The 18,664-nt window shown below is 38.5% G+C and overlaps 1 protein-coding gene, 1 long non-coding RNA gene and 1 pseudogene across 8 annotated transcripts in view; 2 read left to right on the top strand and 1 right to left on the bottom strand.

Moving 5' to 3' along the window:
• DARS2 (aspartyl-tRNA synthetase 2, mitochondrial) overlaps positions 1 to 15,583 on the top strand; it is a 25,232-nt gene extending 9,649 nt beyond the window's left edge. For 2 of the 3 annotated variants that reach the window (XM_082437901.1, XM_082437902.1), the window contains 7 exons: positions 809 to 916; positions 2,241 to 2,303; positions 7,218 to 7,370; positions 9,709 to 9,927; positions 10,131 to 10,241; positions 12,796 to 12,871; positions 14,160 to 14,654. In XM_082437901.1, coding sequence (XP_082294027.1) covers positions 809 to 916; positions 2,241 to 2,303; positions 7,218 to 7,370; positions 9,709 to 9,927; positions 10,131 to 10,241; positions 12,796 to 12,871; positions 14,160 to 14,374 — 945 coding nt within the window. In that variant the 3' untranslated portion in view covers positions 14,375 to 14,654. Of the gene's footprint in view, positions 1 to 808; positions 917 to 2,240; positions 2,304 to 7,217; positions 7,371 to 9,708; positions 9,928 to 10,130; positions 10,242 to 12,795; positions 12,872 to 14,159 lie in introns of all 3 variants that reach the window. The other variant, XM_082437900.1, reaches the window with a different exon arrangement.
• LOC309649379 overlaps positions 1 to 18,664 on the bottom strand; it is a 30,085-nt gene that overhangs the window by 3,857 nt on the left and 7,564 nt on the right. The window contains exons 5-6 of one of the 4 annotated variants that reach the window (XR_014257063.1): positions 14,902 to 16,084; positions 785 to 905 (exon numbers count right to left, since the gene is read on the bottom strand). This is a non-coding gene — a long non-coding RNA (uncharacterized lncRNA). Of the gene's footprint in view, positions 1 to 784; positions 906 to 5,184; positions 5,805 to 10,300; positions 11,669 to 14,711; positions 14,796 to 14,901; positions 16,085 to 18,664 lie in introns of those variants that run through there. The other 3 variants (XR_014257066.1, XR_014257064.1, XR_014257065.1) reach the window with 3 other exon arrangements.
• Positions 14,491 to 18,664, top strand: LOC309651343 (ADP-ribosylation factor-like protein 5A pseudogene; annotated as a pseudogene). The gene is made up of 2 exons: positions 14,491 to 14,509; positions 17,935 to 18,664. The product of its transcript is annotated as an ADP-ribosylation factor-like protein 5A pseudogene (transcript).

Raw genomic sequence — 18,664 nt, 5'->3', positions numbered from 1 at the left:
GAATAGGCAGTGCTCAATTCTCAGAATGAAAAAAACATAGCACACAAAAAAGTCATAACTGCCTATTTACAGCAGCCAGCTTGACTACTCCTTGTTTCTTCTTTTGTAATATGAAATGGTGGTTCTTAAGTCAGACTGCTTAAGTTAAATTCTGGCTCTGCCACTTACTAGCTGTGTTATCTTGGGCAAGTCATTTCTTTCTCTGTGCCTTGGTTTTCTCATCTATTAAATGGGGATAATAAGAGGGCCTACCTCATACTCTTGTTGTGCAGATGAAGTGAGTTATTACTAATGAATAATTAGTACATTAACACTTGTCATGGTGCCCAGCCCATGGTAAACACTCTATGAATGCGCTCTATAAACATTAACAAGATCTACTTTCCTCTTTAAAATATTGTTTGTAAAAGGTTTTGAGGGACTTCCCTGGTGGCACAGTGGTTGGGAATCCACCTGCCAATGCAGGGGACACGGGTTCGATCCCTGGTCTGGGAAGATCCCACATGCCGCGGAGCAACTAAGCCTGTGCACCACAGCTACTGAGCCTGCACTCAGGAGCCCACAAGCCACAACTACTGAGCCAGCACTCTAGAGCCCGTGAGCCACAACAAGAGAAGCCACCGCAATGAGAAGCCCATGCACCACAATGAAGAGTAGCCCCTGCTCGCCGCAACTAGAGAAAGCCCACGCGCAGCGACAAAGAGCCAAATGCAGCCAAAAATAACTAAATAAATTTACTTTTTAAAAAAGGTTTTGAGATAAACATTACTTCACGTTTAATTACCTTTTCCTGTTATCCATTTTCCAGATTGTAGATATCAGTGATATGTTCAGAAACACAAAGGTTGGATTTCTTCAGGATGCGCTTAGTAAACCCCAAGGAACCATCAAAGCCATATGTATCCCTGAAGGAGAAGTAAGTGGAGCACAATTCTGTATTTTCTCTAAAATGTACATTTGGGAAGTAAATATGTTCAACATTGGTACATTTAAACTTTAGAAAGAAAAATTCTCTTTAAATAAAAATGCATTTTTTCATATAAAGTCTAATAGTGTCTCTAAAACTATAAGTAGAAAATGATAAAACTTTATGAATATGAGTTTACACTCTCGAGATCTAGAGCTTTTATTTTTCCTTTTAAATAATGCTGTAAAGTTCTCCTTCATTTGAGTTTATCTCCACCAGTGATGAGTATAAAATAGTATTCCTATTCTGTCTCCAGCCTCAGTTTGTCCAACAGCTCCCAGCCCCATATCAGCTCCAGCATAGCCCTTGCGTGTTGGTTCTTGGTCTTCTGATGCTCTGGGGTCTATTGCATTAATAATGGGAAGAGAAAGGAGGTGGAGCTATGAAAAGCAAAAGGAAGGGAAATGAGGGTAGGAGAGAGAAAGAATGGTTGGGTTGGGTTGGGTAAGCATGGACTCTTAAGTAATGGGGCATGTCTATTTTCTGTAGTTAGTACACCTGCTTTGAAAATAATTTAAGAAGAGTTCTAAAAGTATTTTGAATAAGATTACTATTTTGAAAGGCTATTCAGTTGGATACATAAGCCTATTAGCATATTTAAAATGGGGATAAGAATTCAGTCTCATTACTTTTTTTTTCACTTCATATGTTCAGTGAAAGTAATTTGGTGTCTGTATTCTAGTCCAGACATATTGAATGTGTTTGGGTAAGCTTGGTATAACATATATTGCTTGTTATTATTATTTACCCCAATTGGAGTATGTCCAATTCTTTCCCAAGTAGATTATAAGGACTGCAGGGCCATGAACCATGTTTTCACCTTTTTTATATCTCCCATACCTAATTAAGTGCTCCATGAATATTAGTGATGATGATAGCCATAATGTCTCACTTAGAAACACATTGAGGTAATTTAGAAAAGATATAAAGAATTTTAAGAGACTTGAAATAATCAAATTCTGAATCCTCTTATTGATTTTATTGATCCTTCACAATTCAGTTGCAAAGATTCATTTTGAACATATTATAGATACACAGTCTTCTGTGGAATACATTCACAGCTATTTCCAATAAGACCTGCATAATTGGAAAAAAATACACCCTGTAACAAGCCTTAAAATTTTGTCATTTGACAACAGAACTTAAATCTTTATTGAATCTTATTATTGTGATGGAAAAACACAAAATATATTTGTTTCCCATTTCATTTCATAAACATGTTTGTGAAGCTAAGTGTCATATTGATGAGTTTACTTTGATTTTCTTTCATCAGAAATACTTAAAAAGGAAAGACATTGAGTCCATTAGAAAATTTGCAGCTGACCATTTTAATCAGGTAAGGAGCAGGTTTTTTCCTTTCTTTTAGGGATTCTATATTTTTAACTGTTAATTGCTTGAGCTCTTATGCTATCATTAGTTTTGAGGGGCTTGTTATTTCAGATCATTCTACTTTTCTTCTTTTTATTTTTAAAGTTAATCTTACCCCTGGGTATAACTCCAAAACTTCAACTTAGTTGAATTCACCATTAATCAGAATGTGAAAGTTCAACCATAGCCTTTTAAAATAAACAGTGGTACTTTAATGCAGTTGGGAAAATTAAATAGAGCCCCATGTGCCCAAGGTTTAAATGAAAGCATGGCAGGTATGAAAGAAAGCCAGTATTCATTGTTCTTCCCATACCCTTTTTAGAATTATGAATATACCTTTCCTTTGACAGATACACTTTGTGTTCTTGGCTTGGTGAACAGTAGCACTAAAATACGGCGGAGGAGCAGGGAACGGGCATTCTTACACTGTCACTGGAAGTATAAATTACCTCAGCCATTTTGGAATCACTAACTTTAAAAATAGTCATATTTTAAAATATGACTCTTTGAGTCAATAATTTTCTGTACTTTAAAGAAAGGATCTTAGATATGAGGACACTTATGCACAGTATCATTTACAGGAATAAAATGAAACCATATGGGAGTGATTAAATAAATTAAGGTAGAATTAAAGGATTAAATATTAAAGTTCCTTTTAAAAATTTTGTCTCTTAACTAAAAGTTTGTAATGTAGGAAAAATGTTCAGGTTATAATGATTTGTAGGAAAAGGAGAATACAGAACTATATATTCACTGATCATAACCATGTATAAACACTGTATTTGCGGATTGAAAATGGACTACTCAGACAGTCTCTTCAGCAAGTGGTGTTGGGAAAGCTGGACAGCCACATGTAAATCAATGAAGTTAGAACACACCCTCACACCATACACAAAAATAAACTCAAAATGGCTCAAAGATTTAAAATATAAGACATGACACCATAAAACTCCTAGAAGAGAACATATGCAAAACGTTCTCTGACATAAATCATAGTAATACTTTGTTAGATCAGTCTCGCAAGGCAAAAGAAATAAAAGCAAAAATAAACAATGGGACCTAATCAAACTTATAAGCTTTTGCACAGCAAAGGAAACCATAAACAAAACAAGAAGACAACCTATGGACTGGGAGAAAATATTTGCAAATGATGTGACCAACAAGGGCTTTATTTCCAAAATTACAAACAGCTCATACAACTCAATATCAAAAAACCAAACAACCCAGTCAAAAAATGGGCAGAAGACCTAAATAGACATTTCTCCAAGGAAGACACACAGATGGCCAACAGGCGCATGAAAAGATGTTCAACATCATTAATTATTAATTATTGCAAACCAAAACTACAATGCCATCATCAAAAAGTCTACAAATGATAAATGCTGGAGAGGGTGTGGAGAAAAGGGAACCCTCCTACACTGTTGGTGGGAATGTAAATTGATGCAGCCACTATGGAGAACAGTATGGAGGCTCCTTAAAAAACTAAAAATAAAGTTACCATATGATCCAGCAATCACACTCCTGGCATATATCCAGAAAAGAGCAAACCTCTAGTTTGAAAAGATACATGCATCCCAGTGTTCATAGCAGCACTATTTACAATAACCAAGATATGGAAGCAACCTAAGTATCCATCAACAGATGAATGGATAAAGATGTGGGGTGTGTGTGTGTGTGTGTGTGTGTGTGTGTGTGTGTGTGTGTGTGTGTACACACACAATGGAATATTACTCAGCCATAAAAGAACAACAAAATAATGCCATTTGCAGCAACATGGGTGGAGCTAGAGATTATCATACTAAGTGAAGTAAGTCAGAGAAAGACAAATATATTACTTATATGTGGAATCTAATAAACAATACAAATGAACTTATTTACCAAAAAACAGACTCACAGACATAGAAAACAAACATGGTTACCAAAGGGGAAGTGGGGGAGGGATAAATTAGGAGTTTGGCATTAACAAATGCACAGTACCATGTATAAAATAGATAAGCAACAGTGATTTACTGTATAGCCCAGGGAACTAGAGTCAGTATCTTGTAATAACCTATAACGGAAAAGAATCAAAAAATAAATATATATATATGAATAACCGAATCACTTTGCTGTACACCTGAAACTAACACAATATTGTAAATCAACTATACTGCAATTTTTTTAAAAAAAGAGGAAAAAAAAAAGGAAATGGACTACCCACCTCTACTACCACACATCACAAGTCTCATACATCAAGTTCAAAGGGATTTTTCAAGAAAAAAGAAAGATAAGGATAATGGTTTCCAAAATGGGTCAAGGCAAAATAAGAAAAGCCAGGGGTATAAAAAGCTTTTCACAAAGTTAAATGAATTTAAAGGACTATACTTCTCATTTTTTGCTATAGAAATGTGTTTTCTTTTATGAAATGATGGTAATAGTAGATATTTGGGGTTTGTTTTATGCCTTTGATAAAATTCAAAATTGTCAACCCTATATCTCCCAATTTTCTCTGTTTTTATTTTACTAGTGTTTGAAACCTGTATTTAGGAACCACAGGAACACGAAATAAGCCTGAGAGTTAACTTTGGCAGCCTCTAGTTGATGAGACTATTATTACATTTTCTTCTTCTTCTCTTTCTTCTCCTCTTTTCTTTTTTACTTTCCTAATTTCCTGAATTTTTATATTTTTAAAATGTATTAATATGTTTTAACTTGATTTGCCTTGAATTGTTTTTAATGTTTATTTTTAGCAATATGCTGCATGTACATGGTTTAAAAAAAAAACAAATAGTAAAGAAGGATTAATAGTTCAATACAGTAAGTGTTTACTCTAGCTCACTCTATTCCAGTCCCATACCAGAGTACCTCTGTTTTTATCAGAATGCCTTTTTTTTTTTTTTTTGGCTGTGTTGGGTTTTTGTTGCTGCGCACAGGCTTTCTCTAGTTGTGGTGAGCGGGGGCTGCTCTTCCTTGCAGTGTGCGGGCTTCTCATTGCAGTGGCTTCTCTTGTTGTGGAGCATGGGCTCTAGGCCTGCGGGCCTCAGTAGTTGTGGCTCGCGGGTTCAGTAGTTGTGGCTCGCGGGCTCTAGAGCACAGGCTCAGTAGTTGTGGCTCGTGGGCTCAGTAGTTGTGGCTCACGGGCTCTAGAGCGCAGGCTCAGTAGTTGTGGCGCACGGGCTTAGTTGCTCTGAGGCATGTGGGATCTTCCTGGACCAGGGCTCAAACCCATGTCCCCTGCACAAGCAGGCAGATTCTTAACCACTGCACCACCAGGGAAGCCCCTACTTACCCATTTTAAACCTTGCATCGTACCTCCTGCAATGAGAGGTAAGGCTCACATACACAGGCCTTACCTAATTACTCTGTACCTCTTCACAGCTGTCTTTCTGGACATTTTCTTCATTCCTCTTCTGAGTTGAAGCTACTCTTTTCCTGGATCCCAGATCTTCCTCTTTCTTACTAGTGCTGGATTATATCCTCAAGTAACTTCCTAAGACAGCATGTGAAAGAGAAACTTTCTGAATCCTTATATGTCTAAAAATGTCTTTGTGTTCAAAACCTCACACTTGATTAATAATTTGGCTTGGTATAAAATTCTGAATTGGTAGTCATATCCCTTTAGAACAATGCTGTCCAGTAGACTTTCTGCAATGATGGAACTGTTTCATATCTGCATTGTCCACTATGGTAGCCACCAGCCAGTGTGGCTATTGAATGCTTGATATGTGGCAAATATATACCTGAGGAACTGAATTTTTTATTTTATTTCATTTTACTTTAAATTTAAATAGTTGCATGTGACAATGAGCCTTAGCTCATTGGAGGCATTGCTTTATTTTTTTTATACCTACTGTTACTGATAAGAAGTCTGATGTTTGTATGAATGTATTCTTTTATAGTAAACCTAATTTTTTTTTCCCTTTGGAAGCTTTCAGCCTCCTGATTCCTGATGCTCTGAAATTTCACAGTCTGTATAACTTTGAGTCATTTTTCATTCAGTGTGTTGCACACTTGAAGGGCCCTTTGAATATGAAGGCTCATGTCTTTCATCTGTGGAAAATCTGTCTTTTTTATTCTTTCTGGGAGATTTCTTCAACTCTTCTGTTGAATTTTTTTTTTTAAGCAATCATATTTTTATTTCCCACTAGCTCTTTCTTGCTTATTTTCATTACACTTTATTCCAGTCTTATTGATAAAATACCTTTTTTAATATCTTTGAGGATTCACGTTTTTTGGTCCCTAAATTACCTCTTTCCTCTAGGGTCATTTTTTTTCTGTTTATCTGGGTCTTTTTTTTCTTTTTTTTTAATGCTGTAGCTTCTTCAGTGTGTAGTGATGTGATTGTTAATTGTACATATTTAAGAATATGAGCCATTTAAAAAGCTATTTAAAGGGGCTTTTGTAAATGGTTAGGTTTAGAAATGGTTAGGTTTTGTAAATGGTTAGGTTTTGTAAATGGTTAGGTTTAGTTTTGGGTGAGCAACAACACAGTTGGCTATCACCCCAGGGCTCTTCTTAAGAGCCCTGTACCTCTAGGATTTGGCAGGGTAAGATCAGTTCCTTCCTGTGCTGAAGCTGCTCCATTGTTCTCTAGGCCAGAGCTTCCTGCATCTTGCTTCTTTGGTCATTCCTATTCCACTCGCCTGCAACCTGCCAAAAATTTTCAGAAATCTCTTCGCTCTTATATCCCTTCCCACCCTTCATTCCTTTTCTTTTTTTTTTTTCATTTTGGTGAGATTAATTTTTAGATTCCTTTAGTATCGTTTTGAAGGGCTTCAGGGAGGGAATAGAGATAATCTCATGTAGGTTCATTTTCTTTTGGAAACAAGAAATCTTTGTACTCCAGGAAAAATAAATCAACCCCGATTTTTGAAAAATGTATAAGTCTTTTTCTTTGTCACAGGAAGTCTTACCTATATTCTTGAAAACCAATAACAACTGGAATTCTCCAGTTGCTAAGATCATAATGGAGGAGCAAGGCTTGGGACTAATCAGACTGTTGGAGACCCAAGAGGAGGATGTGGTCCTGCTAACTGCCGGAGAGCATAAGAAAGCAGTAAGCAACATTACCTCCTGGCATCTGTGCTGTTGATGCTGAATGATGCCTCTCTTCTCCTGTGTGTATAGTACATATTTGAAATTGACTGTTAATTTCATAAATTGGAGCTGCTCTGCATGAGTTTTTATGTCTTTTGGCACTGTAATAAAATGCACTGTATAAAAACTAGAGTTTATCAGCTAACAGCCTACATTGGCATTGCTCACAGCGATTAGGTCTGGCTCTAGGAAAGCCACTTAGGTAGAGAGCTATTGGTATTCATTGTACAACTGTGAAAAAGTATTTTCAGTTTTGAAGTTTTACAGATTAAGAAAAGTTGGTTGTCCCAAACTTTTGTACATAATGCATTCCTGAAAATGTGGAGGGACAGATCAGACTGCTGGAGGGCTGCTGGGCTGGCAGACACCCCTGGCTCTACTTGGTTGAGGCAGTACCCTTTTTCCTCAGGAGCAGCAGCTGGGAGGTGGTGCAGGCTGCCGTGCACTGGCTAAATCACCATTCTTCAGGAGACATATGGAACAATGGATTTAACTTTAGGGATCATTATAAAATATACAAAGTGTGGTGTAAAACTCAAACATGAATATTGAAAATATACTGTAAAGATCAAACATGATAAAAATTCATCCTTGGGAATTCCCTGGCAGTCCAATGGTTAGGACTCGGCACGTTCACTGCTGGGGCCCGGGTTCAGTCCCTGGTTGGGGAACTAAGATCCTGCAAGCCATGGGGCGCAGCCAAAAATAAATAAATAAATAAAAATTCATCCTTACACTATAGTATGATATCCTTATAGTGTCTGATTAGTACTTTATCAAGTTCATTCTTCTAATTTATATTTGCACTGTGTTTATTTATCATATCTTCCAAAGGAAAAGTTTCAGAGTTCAGCTACAAAGCTAAATATAATCCACTGTCCTTACCTTTCCCTGCAATAGTAGAGTGAGGAAAGCTACATAATTACAACTTTTCTTGATATTACAGCCCTCTTTTTTTTTTTTTTTGGCCACGCCACGCAGCTTGTGGGATTTTAGTTCCCCAACCAGGGATCGAACCTGGGCCCTCATAAGTGAAGCATGGAGTCCTAACCACTGGACTGCCAGGGAATTCCCTACAGTCTTTTTTTTTTTTAATTAATTCATTTATCAACATTAGTTTTTAATACCAGCCATGAGCCAGTACTGTTAAATTTGCTGGGGGATGCACCAGTTAATTACAAATTTTATTGTCAATGCATTTCTTAAAAAAGAATTTGGGATTTTGTATTAAAAATCCTGCTGCAAATTCATTTGGCCATTAAACTTTACCCTGGCATGAACTAAAACTGCTCCTGTTCTCTTCCCAGAAAGGCATCACTCTAATTCCTATTGGGACTTCCTTGAGAGAAAGCTAGAAAGCAGATTTGTGAGGAATAACATTAGCATTCTGAATATGTCACAGTGAAGGTGCCCTTTGCGGATATCTAAGTGTCAGATAGAATAGGCTACAGAGTGACACCCTGTGCATGTCTCCAGGCATGTCTCCTGTTCTGACTAATTGCCCTTTCTCAGGGATGCCCTGCCTGTCATCGTTAGCACTTATCACAGTTAGCACTCTCTGTCTGCCCACAACTGTTTCAAGTACTTGGTGTATATTAACTAACTTAATCCTCATGCCAACCCTATTGAGAGAAGTATTGATACTGTTACCATCTTAAAAGATAAGAAAACTGAGGCACAGAGGTTGAGAATTTGTTCACACTCACACAGCGAGGAGGTAGAGGAGAGGAGCCAGGTTTCTAACCCACAAAGTCCAGTTCCAGAAGTCACATTCTTAATGTAACCTCTAATCCATACTGTCTGTCTAATAACAGCCAACATTATTGAACATTAAGTGTGTTCCAGGCTCTCATCAGATCCTCACCACAACCCTTCAGGAACAGTAAGGAAATAATAATCATAATAGCTGGTTCGTATTACAGAGCTTATCTGACTTGATCTTCACAACAGTCTTTGGAGTAGATATTTCTATCTCCATTTTACTATGGAAAAAGGTGCAGAGAAGTTAAGTCAGTAGCCAAAGTGAGATACAGACCCAGGTTAATCAAGCTCTGATACCTGTGTTCTCAGTCACTGTGTTAGCAGATACTCACCAAGTCGGCTGAGTCTGACGATTCTCAACCATGTCGCAGTCAGATCATCCTCAGATTTTTCTCTCCTGAGAGGCTAAGAGCACCTCATCTGTAAATTGGCTAATCCTTTCTCAGAGAAAGGCCTGGCTTTAGAATCCATGTTGTGTCATTTTCTGCCTACTCTGTCACAGCAGTTAGCTCAACGTTTGTATCTTCTGTTTGCAGTGCTCTTTGTTGGGAAAATTACGACTGGAGTGTGCTGACCTTCTAGAAGCAAGAGGAGTGGTGCTTCGTGACCCAGCTCTGTTCTCTTTCCTTTGGGTTGTGGATTTCCCCCTCTTCTTTCCCAAGGAGGAAAATCCCGAAGAGCTGGAGGCAGCCCATCACCCATTTACTGCTCCCCACCCCAGTGACGTCCACCTCCTTTACACTGAGCCCCAAAAGGTAACATATCTATATTTCCAAATTAAAAGGAAATATGGAAACAAGGCAAAGAACTTCAGGTTTCATAGTCTGACCCAGTTCTGGAAGCCCCAGAAGAAATTGCTGGGTTTGAGCCATTGTCTCTAAGTAGCTACAGGGTCTTCAACGTACAGAACAGAAAACCAGAGATTTTCTCTAACATAAAGGCTCTTTGAATCTTCTAGGTCCGTAGCCAACACTATGACTTGGTTTTAAACGGCAGTGAGATAGGAGGTGGTTCTATCCGAATTCATGATGCAGAGCTACAGCATTACATCCTGGCAACAGTACTAAAGGTAACATCATCTTCTAACTTGGCCTTTTTAAAAAACTGTAATATTTGTCTGTTTTGTTAAAATTTGTGATGAATGGAGGATTCACTAGATATAGAATAGTATCAAGCTTATTTCTCTACCTTTAGTGTTAGACTTTGAAAAATAAATAATAATATGTATTTTTTAGTGACTACTATATGCCAGGCACTAGGTACCTTATACACATGGATACATTTAATCCTCACAGTTACTTTTTTTGTTTGTTTTTAATTTATTTTTGGCTGCATTGGGTCCTCGTTGCTGCACGTGGGCTTTCTCTAGTTGTGGTGAGCGGGGGCTCCTTTTCGCTGCGGTGCACGGACTTCTCATTGCGGTGGCTTCTCTTGTTGCAGAGCACGGGCTCTAGGCACGTGGGCTTCAGTAGTTGTGGCACGTGGGCTCAGTAGTTGTGGCTCGTGGGCTCTAGAGCACAGGCTCAGTAGTTGTGGTTCACGAGCTCTAGAGCACAGGCTCAGTAGTTGTGGCACACGGGCTTAGTTGCTCCGCGGCATGTGGGATCTTCCCAGACCAGGGCTCAAACCCATGTCCCCTGCATTGGCAGGTGGATTCTTAACCACTGTGCCACCAGGGAAGTCCCTCACAGTTACTTTTTAAATTAAGACCTTTATTCTACTCATTTTAAAGATAAGAAACTGAGGCAGATGAATTAATTTGCCCAAAGTCACACAGCACAGAAGCAAACAGAGCCAGGATTCGAATCCAGGCAGGTTGGTTCTTGAACCCAAGCTCCTAAACTCCTAACCACTGCACTGCTCAAAAAAGGATGCAGTCTGAAATGACTGAAAATGTTGATAATGCTAGAGAAAGAGAGAAAGGTTTGAAAGGATTTTATGTCACTTAGTATTTGAGGTGGGGGTAGATTTTAATGACAGAGAGTGGGTTAATCAGAATTTTGAAAAGAAGAGTCTCTATAGATGCAAGCCTAAGAATCTGCAGTTTGTTGATGACTCTTTAGGAGGCTAGGATAGATTTTAGGAAGGCAAATGTCCAAGAGTCTGATCCTAAAAGATCATTTTGTGGGATTAACTAACAGGGGTGAGGTGGGATAGAGGAACTTTATTTCTTTTTTTTTTAATATAAATTTATTTATTTTATTTATTTATTTTTGGCTGCGTTGGGTCTTCGTTGCTGTGCGTGGGCTTCTCATTGCGGTGGCTTCTCTTGTTGCGGAGCACGACTCTAGGCGCGCAGGCTTCAGTAGTTGTGGCACACAGGCTCAGTATTTGTGACTCGCAGGCTGAGTGCAGACTCAGTAGTTGTAATGCACGGGCTTAGTTGCTCCGCGGCATGTGGGATCTTCCCGGACCAGGGCTCAAACCCATGTCCCCTGCATTGGCAGGCGGATTCTTCATCACCGCGCCACCAGGTAAGTCCCAGGAACTTTATTTCTAAGAATAGGATTGGAGAACTCAACACCAAACTCCCCCTTTAGCTTTAAAAACATTGCAAACTCCCTTAACTTTTCTCCTCTTAAGCCAAAGCCCCTAATGTTTCCCAGCCTATTTTTTTCATTCCTTTCAAGCTTCTCAAAATGTCAGTGAGAATACATTGCTTCCACTTCTTCCCTACCCACCAGTGTTTCTCAGCCCTTCTGTACATTAGAACAGAATCACCTGAAAAACATTAAAAACAAAAAAAAAAAACACTCACTGCTCCTTACCAGACCAATTAAATAAAAAGCTCTAGACGTGAGGCTTGGGCATTTGTTCCTTAAAAGCTTGCCACTTGATTGTGATCTGTAGACTGGTTAGGGAACCACTTCAGACACATTTTCAACATTTCTACAGGCATTGCCTCACAAAAGGAACTTGCACGGTCACCAAACCCAGTGGTCTGTTGTTGGCCCACAAGCCATCCTACCTTCCGGCAGCATCTGCACTGTTGCCCTTCTAATAACATTCTCTCCTCTTGGTCCCTCTGACAGATCCGGTTCCTTCTTTCATCCTACCTTTCTGAGGCCACATCTCCATGTCCTTAATTGGTCTTACCCTGTCTGCATTACCAGCATAATAATAGCTGCATTTACTGAGCCCCAGGCATTTCCCTGCATGTTGTAGTATCTGTGACTTGTCATATTCTCTTGCTAAACTGTAAACCTCTTAAGGTACTTTTTTTTTTTTTTTTTTTTTTAATTTATGGCTGTGTTGGGTCTTCGTTTCTGTGCGAGGGCTTTCTCTAGTTGCGGCAAGCGGGTGTCACTCTTCATCGCGGTGCGCGGGCCTCTCATTATCACAGCCTCTCTTGTTGTGGAGCACAGGCTCCAGACGCGCGGGCTCAGTAATTGTGGCTCACGGGCCTAGTTGCTCTGCGGCATGTGGGATCCTCCCAGACCAGGGCTCGAACCCGTGTCCCCTGCATTGGCAGGCAGATTCTCAACCACTGCGCCACCGGGTAAGCCCCCCTCAAGGTACTTTTTTAACTCAACTTTTATTTTCCCTTTAGCAACTAATTGTATTGTGTGGCACCTAGTGGACCCTCAGTGTGTATTTAAATTGAATTATCTTTTGAATTTCAGGAAGACGTGAAATTGCTCTCCCATCTGCTCCAGGCTTTAGATTATGGGGCGCCCCCTCATGGAGGAATTGCCATAGGTAAACAATCTGTCCTTTTACAAGCTAAATTTCATTCTGTAGCTCTAAGTGTCAAATTTGGACGCTCAGCTTATGGGGAAGAGGGTGGGGTTAGGGGGAGTGGAGGAGTAGAGAGGGTAGGGGGTGAGCCCAAGGGTTCTAAAGAATTTAATTTGGTGTTTTTCATTTTGATGACTTTTTGTTTTGGCTGCACCGTGTGGCTTGTAGGATCTTAGTTCCCCAACCAGGGATTGAACCCGGGCCCTCAGCAGTGAAAGCACCGAGTCCTAACCACTGGACCACCAGGGAATTCCCTGATGATATACTTTAAAAATATATTTAACCATTTGTAAAGATAAAACTTAACTGATAATTTGCATTTGAAAGATTTTTTAATAGAATGAAACTACAGAGTCTTAAGTCAATATTGCTCAAATCCCTGGAGGCTCACAGACAAATTCATAAGAGTGTGAAAAGTACTGCTCCACAGTATTCAGCTTGTGCGAAAGTAGGAATATGCCAGTGCCTTTTTTTTTTTAATTAACTTTTATTGGAGTATAGTTGCTTTACAATGTTGTGTTTGTTTCTGCTATATAGCAAAGTGAATCAGCTATGTATATACATATATCTCTTTTTTGGATTTCCTTTCTATTTAGATTACCACAGAGCATTGAGTAGAGTTCCCTGTGCTGTACAGTAGGTTCTTATATGTGGAAACTAGAAAAATGATACAGATGAACTTATTTGCAAGGCAGAAATAGAGACATAGACGTAGAGAACAAACGTATGGATACCAAGGGGGGAAGGGGAGGGCGGGATGAATTGGGAGACTGGGATTGACATATATACACTACTATGTATGAAGTAGATAACTAATGAGAGCCAGTGCCTTTCTGATGGCCTTGGTTGCTCACACTGCTTGTTTTATCAAACAAGGAAGAGTGTGAGAAGTTCTAGGTAGCTTACCTAGATTGTACGCTCTCAACAGTAGGGACTTCCTTCTGTGTTTTTGGAGTCCCCTGCACAGCACCTAATTTTGTTCAACCTTCAGTAAGCCCTTGCTCAGGACTCATTAATTGCTGTGACTATTAATCCCAGTAGCGTGTGAATATTAGTCCTGAGCACTTTTCTGGAATGAGATAAAAAAAACCTCTCAAACAAACAAAAGTTCTCTAAAAAGGCAGGGAACTATGCTTAGCTGCAACTTATTAAAGGTTCTTACTTAACAGTTTTCTACAACCTTTATAGAAAAATTAAGTCACCCCCAACCTTAGGTTACATTCTCATCTATTAACTTTGTATTTTACAGGGTTAGACAGACTGATGTGCCTTGTCACTGGAGCGCCAAGCATCAGAGATGTCATAGCCTTCCCCAAATCTTTCCAGGGCCACGACCTTATGAGCAATGCCCCAGATTCTATCCCGCCTGAGGAACTGAAGCCCTATCATATCCAGGTCTCCTGGCCAACAGACTCAAAAACAGAAAAGAGCTCATTGAATCATCCATGCCATCCAGAAAGTTGAGCTTTTGAGTTTTGTCCTCTTTGCTTCCCCAAGACTAAAATCAGATCTGGAGTTCAGCCACAGATCTGACTTCAAGTTTTTAAATGGAAGGAATCCAGGCAACATTCTTCACCTCAATGAAGAAACAGATAAAAGGTATCCAATTTTAACGAGAGCATGCATTATTAGGATTATTTTATTTGGGACTTTTTTGAAGTTTCTTTTTACTTGGAGAGGTGTGAAACATGGCTCTTTGACAGAGTAACATAATGGCATAGTGTTTTCTAATCATGTTTTTCATACCCAGATAGTAGATTGTTCTCTTAGGACAGAGGTAATCAAACCATATGTGAAATGTGGGAAGATTCTTGCCCCTTTAGACTGGTCCGTTGATGGAGGGGTCAGTTCAACCAGCCTCATCAAGAGAATCCTATAAAGTAAGCTGGATAATGACATTTCAGCTATCAACATAATATAGTGAGAAGCAACATGATATAAAGTAAAAAATCACTGAAATAAAAGTCACAAAATCTTAATCAGTGCTTTACCTTGCAAGTTGTATAAACCTCTCTTAGCGTCCCTTCCTGCATGTGTGAAATGTAAACAGTACTTGCCCTGGCTCCCTCACTGGCCTCTTCATGCCAGAATCCTAGGAGGTAATATATGTGGAAGATAGTGTGAGTGAAAATGCTTTGAAAAACTTTAAAGCATTACTTAAATGTAAGATAATGATATTATCCATCTGTAAACAGTATACAGATATATCTATGTATTTTATAGTTTAAGGTTAAACAAAACTGACATCTGTGGTAAAAAGAAAACAGTAATTTCATTAATCAGTATTCTGCTTACATTTCTATTTTTTAAAATAATCATTAATCCCTGAATAACACTTTCCCCCAATTATAAGTAATTGAAAATATTAATTGACCTTAAACCAACCTCAAATGTAGAAAAGTGAACACTGAAACTCACTGTGCTTTTCTTATACGTTCTGTTGACACAAATAAAGGCTTATAATTAATTAGTAATTATAAAATGGGAATAAGGCCTTGATTAATGACATTGTTCTTTTCTACTTTATCTTCACTTTTGCCTTGACATTCTTTTGATTTACAATTTATAAACACCAAATATCAGTCTTATATTCCAGCCTATTTTTCTCAGTGCTGTAAGCAGTTCGATACTATAATCTTTCTGTTTGAAAATAAAATCAGCTTTGCTTCCAGGTCTAATTTCTGATGCTCAATAGGCTGTGAAGAGTGTGACCTTCACTGATGCCATTAGGTGGAGCTTTTCCCTAAAGTTTGTCCTTTAACCCAGTCTCTCCCCATTTGTGGATGTACTCTGGAGCCAGAAAATTCTTGCTGGCAGAGTTCTTATGGTGAGAAAGGCGTCCAACTCTTGCCTACCCTTTCTCAGTGGAGGGAATTTCTAGAGATGCCCTTTATTAGGTAAGAAAATGCAACTTTACATTCATTTACCCCACATCTGCATTACCTAGTTTCTAAATATAATAAATTTACTATTCACTGTTTAGAACCTAATTCTGACCAAAATATTGTCTTTCTATCCTGTAAATGAGAGTTACAAAAGATACCCAAAATCCAGAGAATATTTTCTAGGCTACAGACACCAAAGGCCCCAAGTCCCCAGATGTCATACAATCTCGTGTTGGCATCACAGAGACCTAGTCACTTTGGGCATCACTCAGCTTTTCTTCAGTCCTGCCTGTCAGGAAAAAAGCTTATTCTGAAATCCAGGGAAATGTCACTATTTTTTTTTTTTTTTTTTTTTTTTTTTGGCCACACCACGCAGCTTGCGGGATCTTAGTTCCCTGGCCAGGGATTGAACCCAGGCCCTCAGAAGTAAAAGCATGGAGTCCTAACCACTGGACTGCCAGGGAATTCCCATTAATTAAATATTTTCTCAAAAATAAAGAACCTAGTTACTGATAAAGTTGGAAACAGCACAACCAGGGTTTTGGAACACACAAACTAATTGTAAACTGTAAGCCAGGTTTTGGTTCCAAGTCCAATCTCCCCAGCCTCCTAGGGAATTTAGATTTATTCTATGTTGCAAGTTTTAAAAACAAGGTAAGCAACTGCCAGCTACAATATCGATAGTTATTATTGGCTTCAAGAGAGCTTTGTCTTATGAGCAGTTTCTCCTTGTTGGGAAGAGATGTGTTAGATGATGAGTGTGACGTTTTATGCTTGTGGGCTTTGGCTTTTATGTCATTTTATGCTCATGGGCTTTGGCGGAATAAAACAATGCATCTATACAGCTGCACTGTCTTTTTCCAGAGTTCCCCTCTCTGAAGAACCAGAACTGTGACACTGACCACATTCCTTGCTGCTGATTTTTTGTTAAGCCTAACTCATCCTAGAGATGCTGCCTTAAGGATACTTTCTTCTTGTTTCATGGAAAGCGAGTTATTTCATGACATGAGAAATAACCAGTACACAATAAAAATATTAGATGGGATATCTGTATAATAATTTCATATGTAAGGCATACATTAAATGCACTTCTAAGTCAGTCTTCTGTGTTTAAGACAATGGACTTAGTAGAAAGAACTTGAGTTGGACATAACTGGATTTAATTCCTGGCTTTAACACTCTCTAGTTATGCAACCTTGTTCCAGTCATTTAACCTCTTTAGGCTCCTGTATCTTTACCTAGAATAGCAGTTCTCAAACATTTTGGTCTCAGGACTACTTACACTCTAAAAATTATTGAGGATCCCAAAGAGTTGTATATAGCTCTTTTATTGTAGCAGTAATTAAGATTTAAGATTAAGATTTAACCCATTACATGCTAGCAAAAATAGTACATTTTTATTTTTAAATTAATTATTTTCCCAAACAAAAATTAGTGAGAAGAGTGACATTGTTTCTGCAGATCTTTTTGATTTCTGGTTTAACAAAAGATACTGGATTCTCATATCTGATTCTGCATTCCATCTGTTGTGATATGTTGTTTTGGTTGAAATAGCTGAAGAAAATTTGGTCTCACATAAATATGAAGTTAGAAGAGCGAGGAGTATTTTAATAGCCTTCTCTGAAAATTATGGATATTCTTCTTTGATACTACACCACAACTTGACAAGTTCCTTAAAGGTTAGTTGCAATGTGTAATCTGAAATCATATTGGTAAATTTTTCTAAAATCCATTGGTCTGTCTTATATTTTGAATACAACTTTTATGCATGGTTTTCTAACACTGCACATTGATCATTTGAAAAATATTGAATCACTGAATTATGCAGATCGTCCAGGTGTTGACGGATTTCATTAAACGATATCTAAAAAATCACATTAACATCATGACTGATCTCATCATAAGTCTTTAAGTATGGAGAAGGTGTAAGTGCCCAGTGACAGATACAAGCTTTCCAAAATTGTAATTTTCATTTGAAAGCTTGAATTTTATCTTTGGCAACAAATACCATCAGATTTTTCCCCAAACTTATTTTTGAGAAAATATCTGCCAATATCTGTGGCCCGGGCTTTGGTCTCTCTCCAGTTCCAAGCAAGAGGCTGAGGCTCTGGCACATCTCTGCCTCCCTTTCTGCCTGAGTGGGAGAGGCTAGGTGGCCCTGGTGGCTGGAGGGGGCCTGCTGCCTAAGAACGTGTATTCTCTTCACCAGGATAGGGAGACTGTTCAACCACCAGGAGCACATACTTATCATTGTTGGACTGCGTAATGCAGAGAGAACTACCATCCTTTACCAGTTTTCTGTGAATGAAGTTGTACATGCATCCCTTACAATAGGAAGCAATGTAGAAGAAATAGTGATTAATACACATTTCATAATGTGGGATACTGGTGGCCAAGAGTCTCTTCGTTCTTCCTGGAACACTTATTACACTAACAGAGTTTGTAATAACTGTTGTGGACGGTACAGACAGAGAAAGGATTGCTGTAACCGAGGAACTCTATAAAATGTTAGCCCATGAAGACCTAAGGAAAGCTGCATTGCTGATTTTTGCTAATGAACAAGATGTTAAAGAATGCATGGCTATAGTAGAAATCTCCCAGTTTTTGAAAGTAATTTCTGATATATATTAAAGATCATTTGTGGCATATACAGGTATTCTGTGCTCTTACTGACCAGGGATTATGCCAAGGACTTGAATGGATGACATCATGATTTAAGATTAGATGATCTCTACTGCCCTCTTCTCGTAGCTTTTGTATAATTGAAAACTGCAAAAATTAATAGTTTAGATATATTTACAATGAACCAATTTAAACTTTTCCTATAAGAAGAAAAATTAAGACCACTTCTTTGAAAACAAAGATGAAG

This window comes from Balaenoptera physalus, assembly GCF_965194825.1.
Source record: "Balaenoptera physalus genome assembly, chromosome: 1".
Taxonomy (NCBI): Eukaryota; Metazoa; Chordata; class Mammalia; order Artiodactyla; family Balaenopteridae; genus Balaenoptera; species Balaenoptera physalus.
The sequence above is the reverse complement of the archived record's forward strand: the minus strand, read 5'-3'. Positions and strand labels throughout refer to the sequence as shown.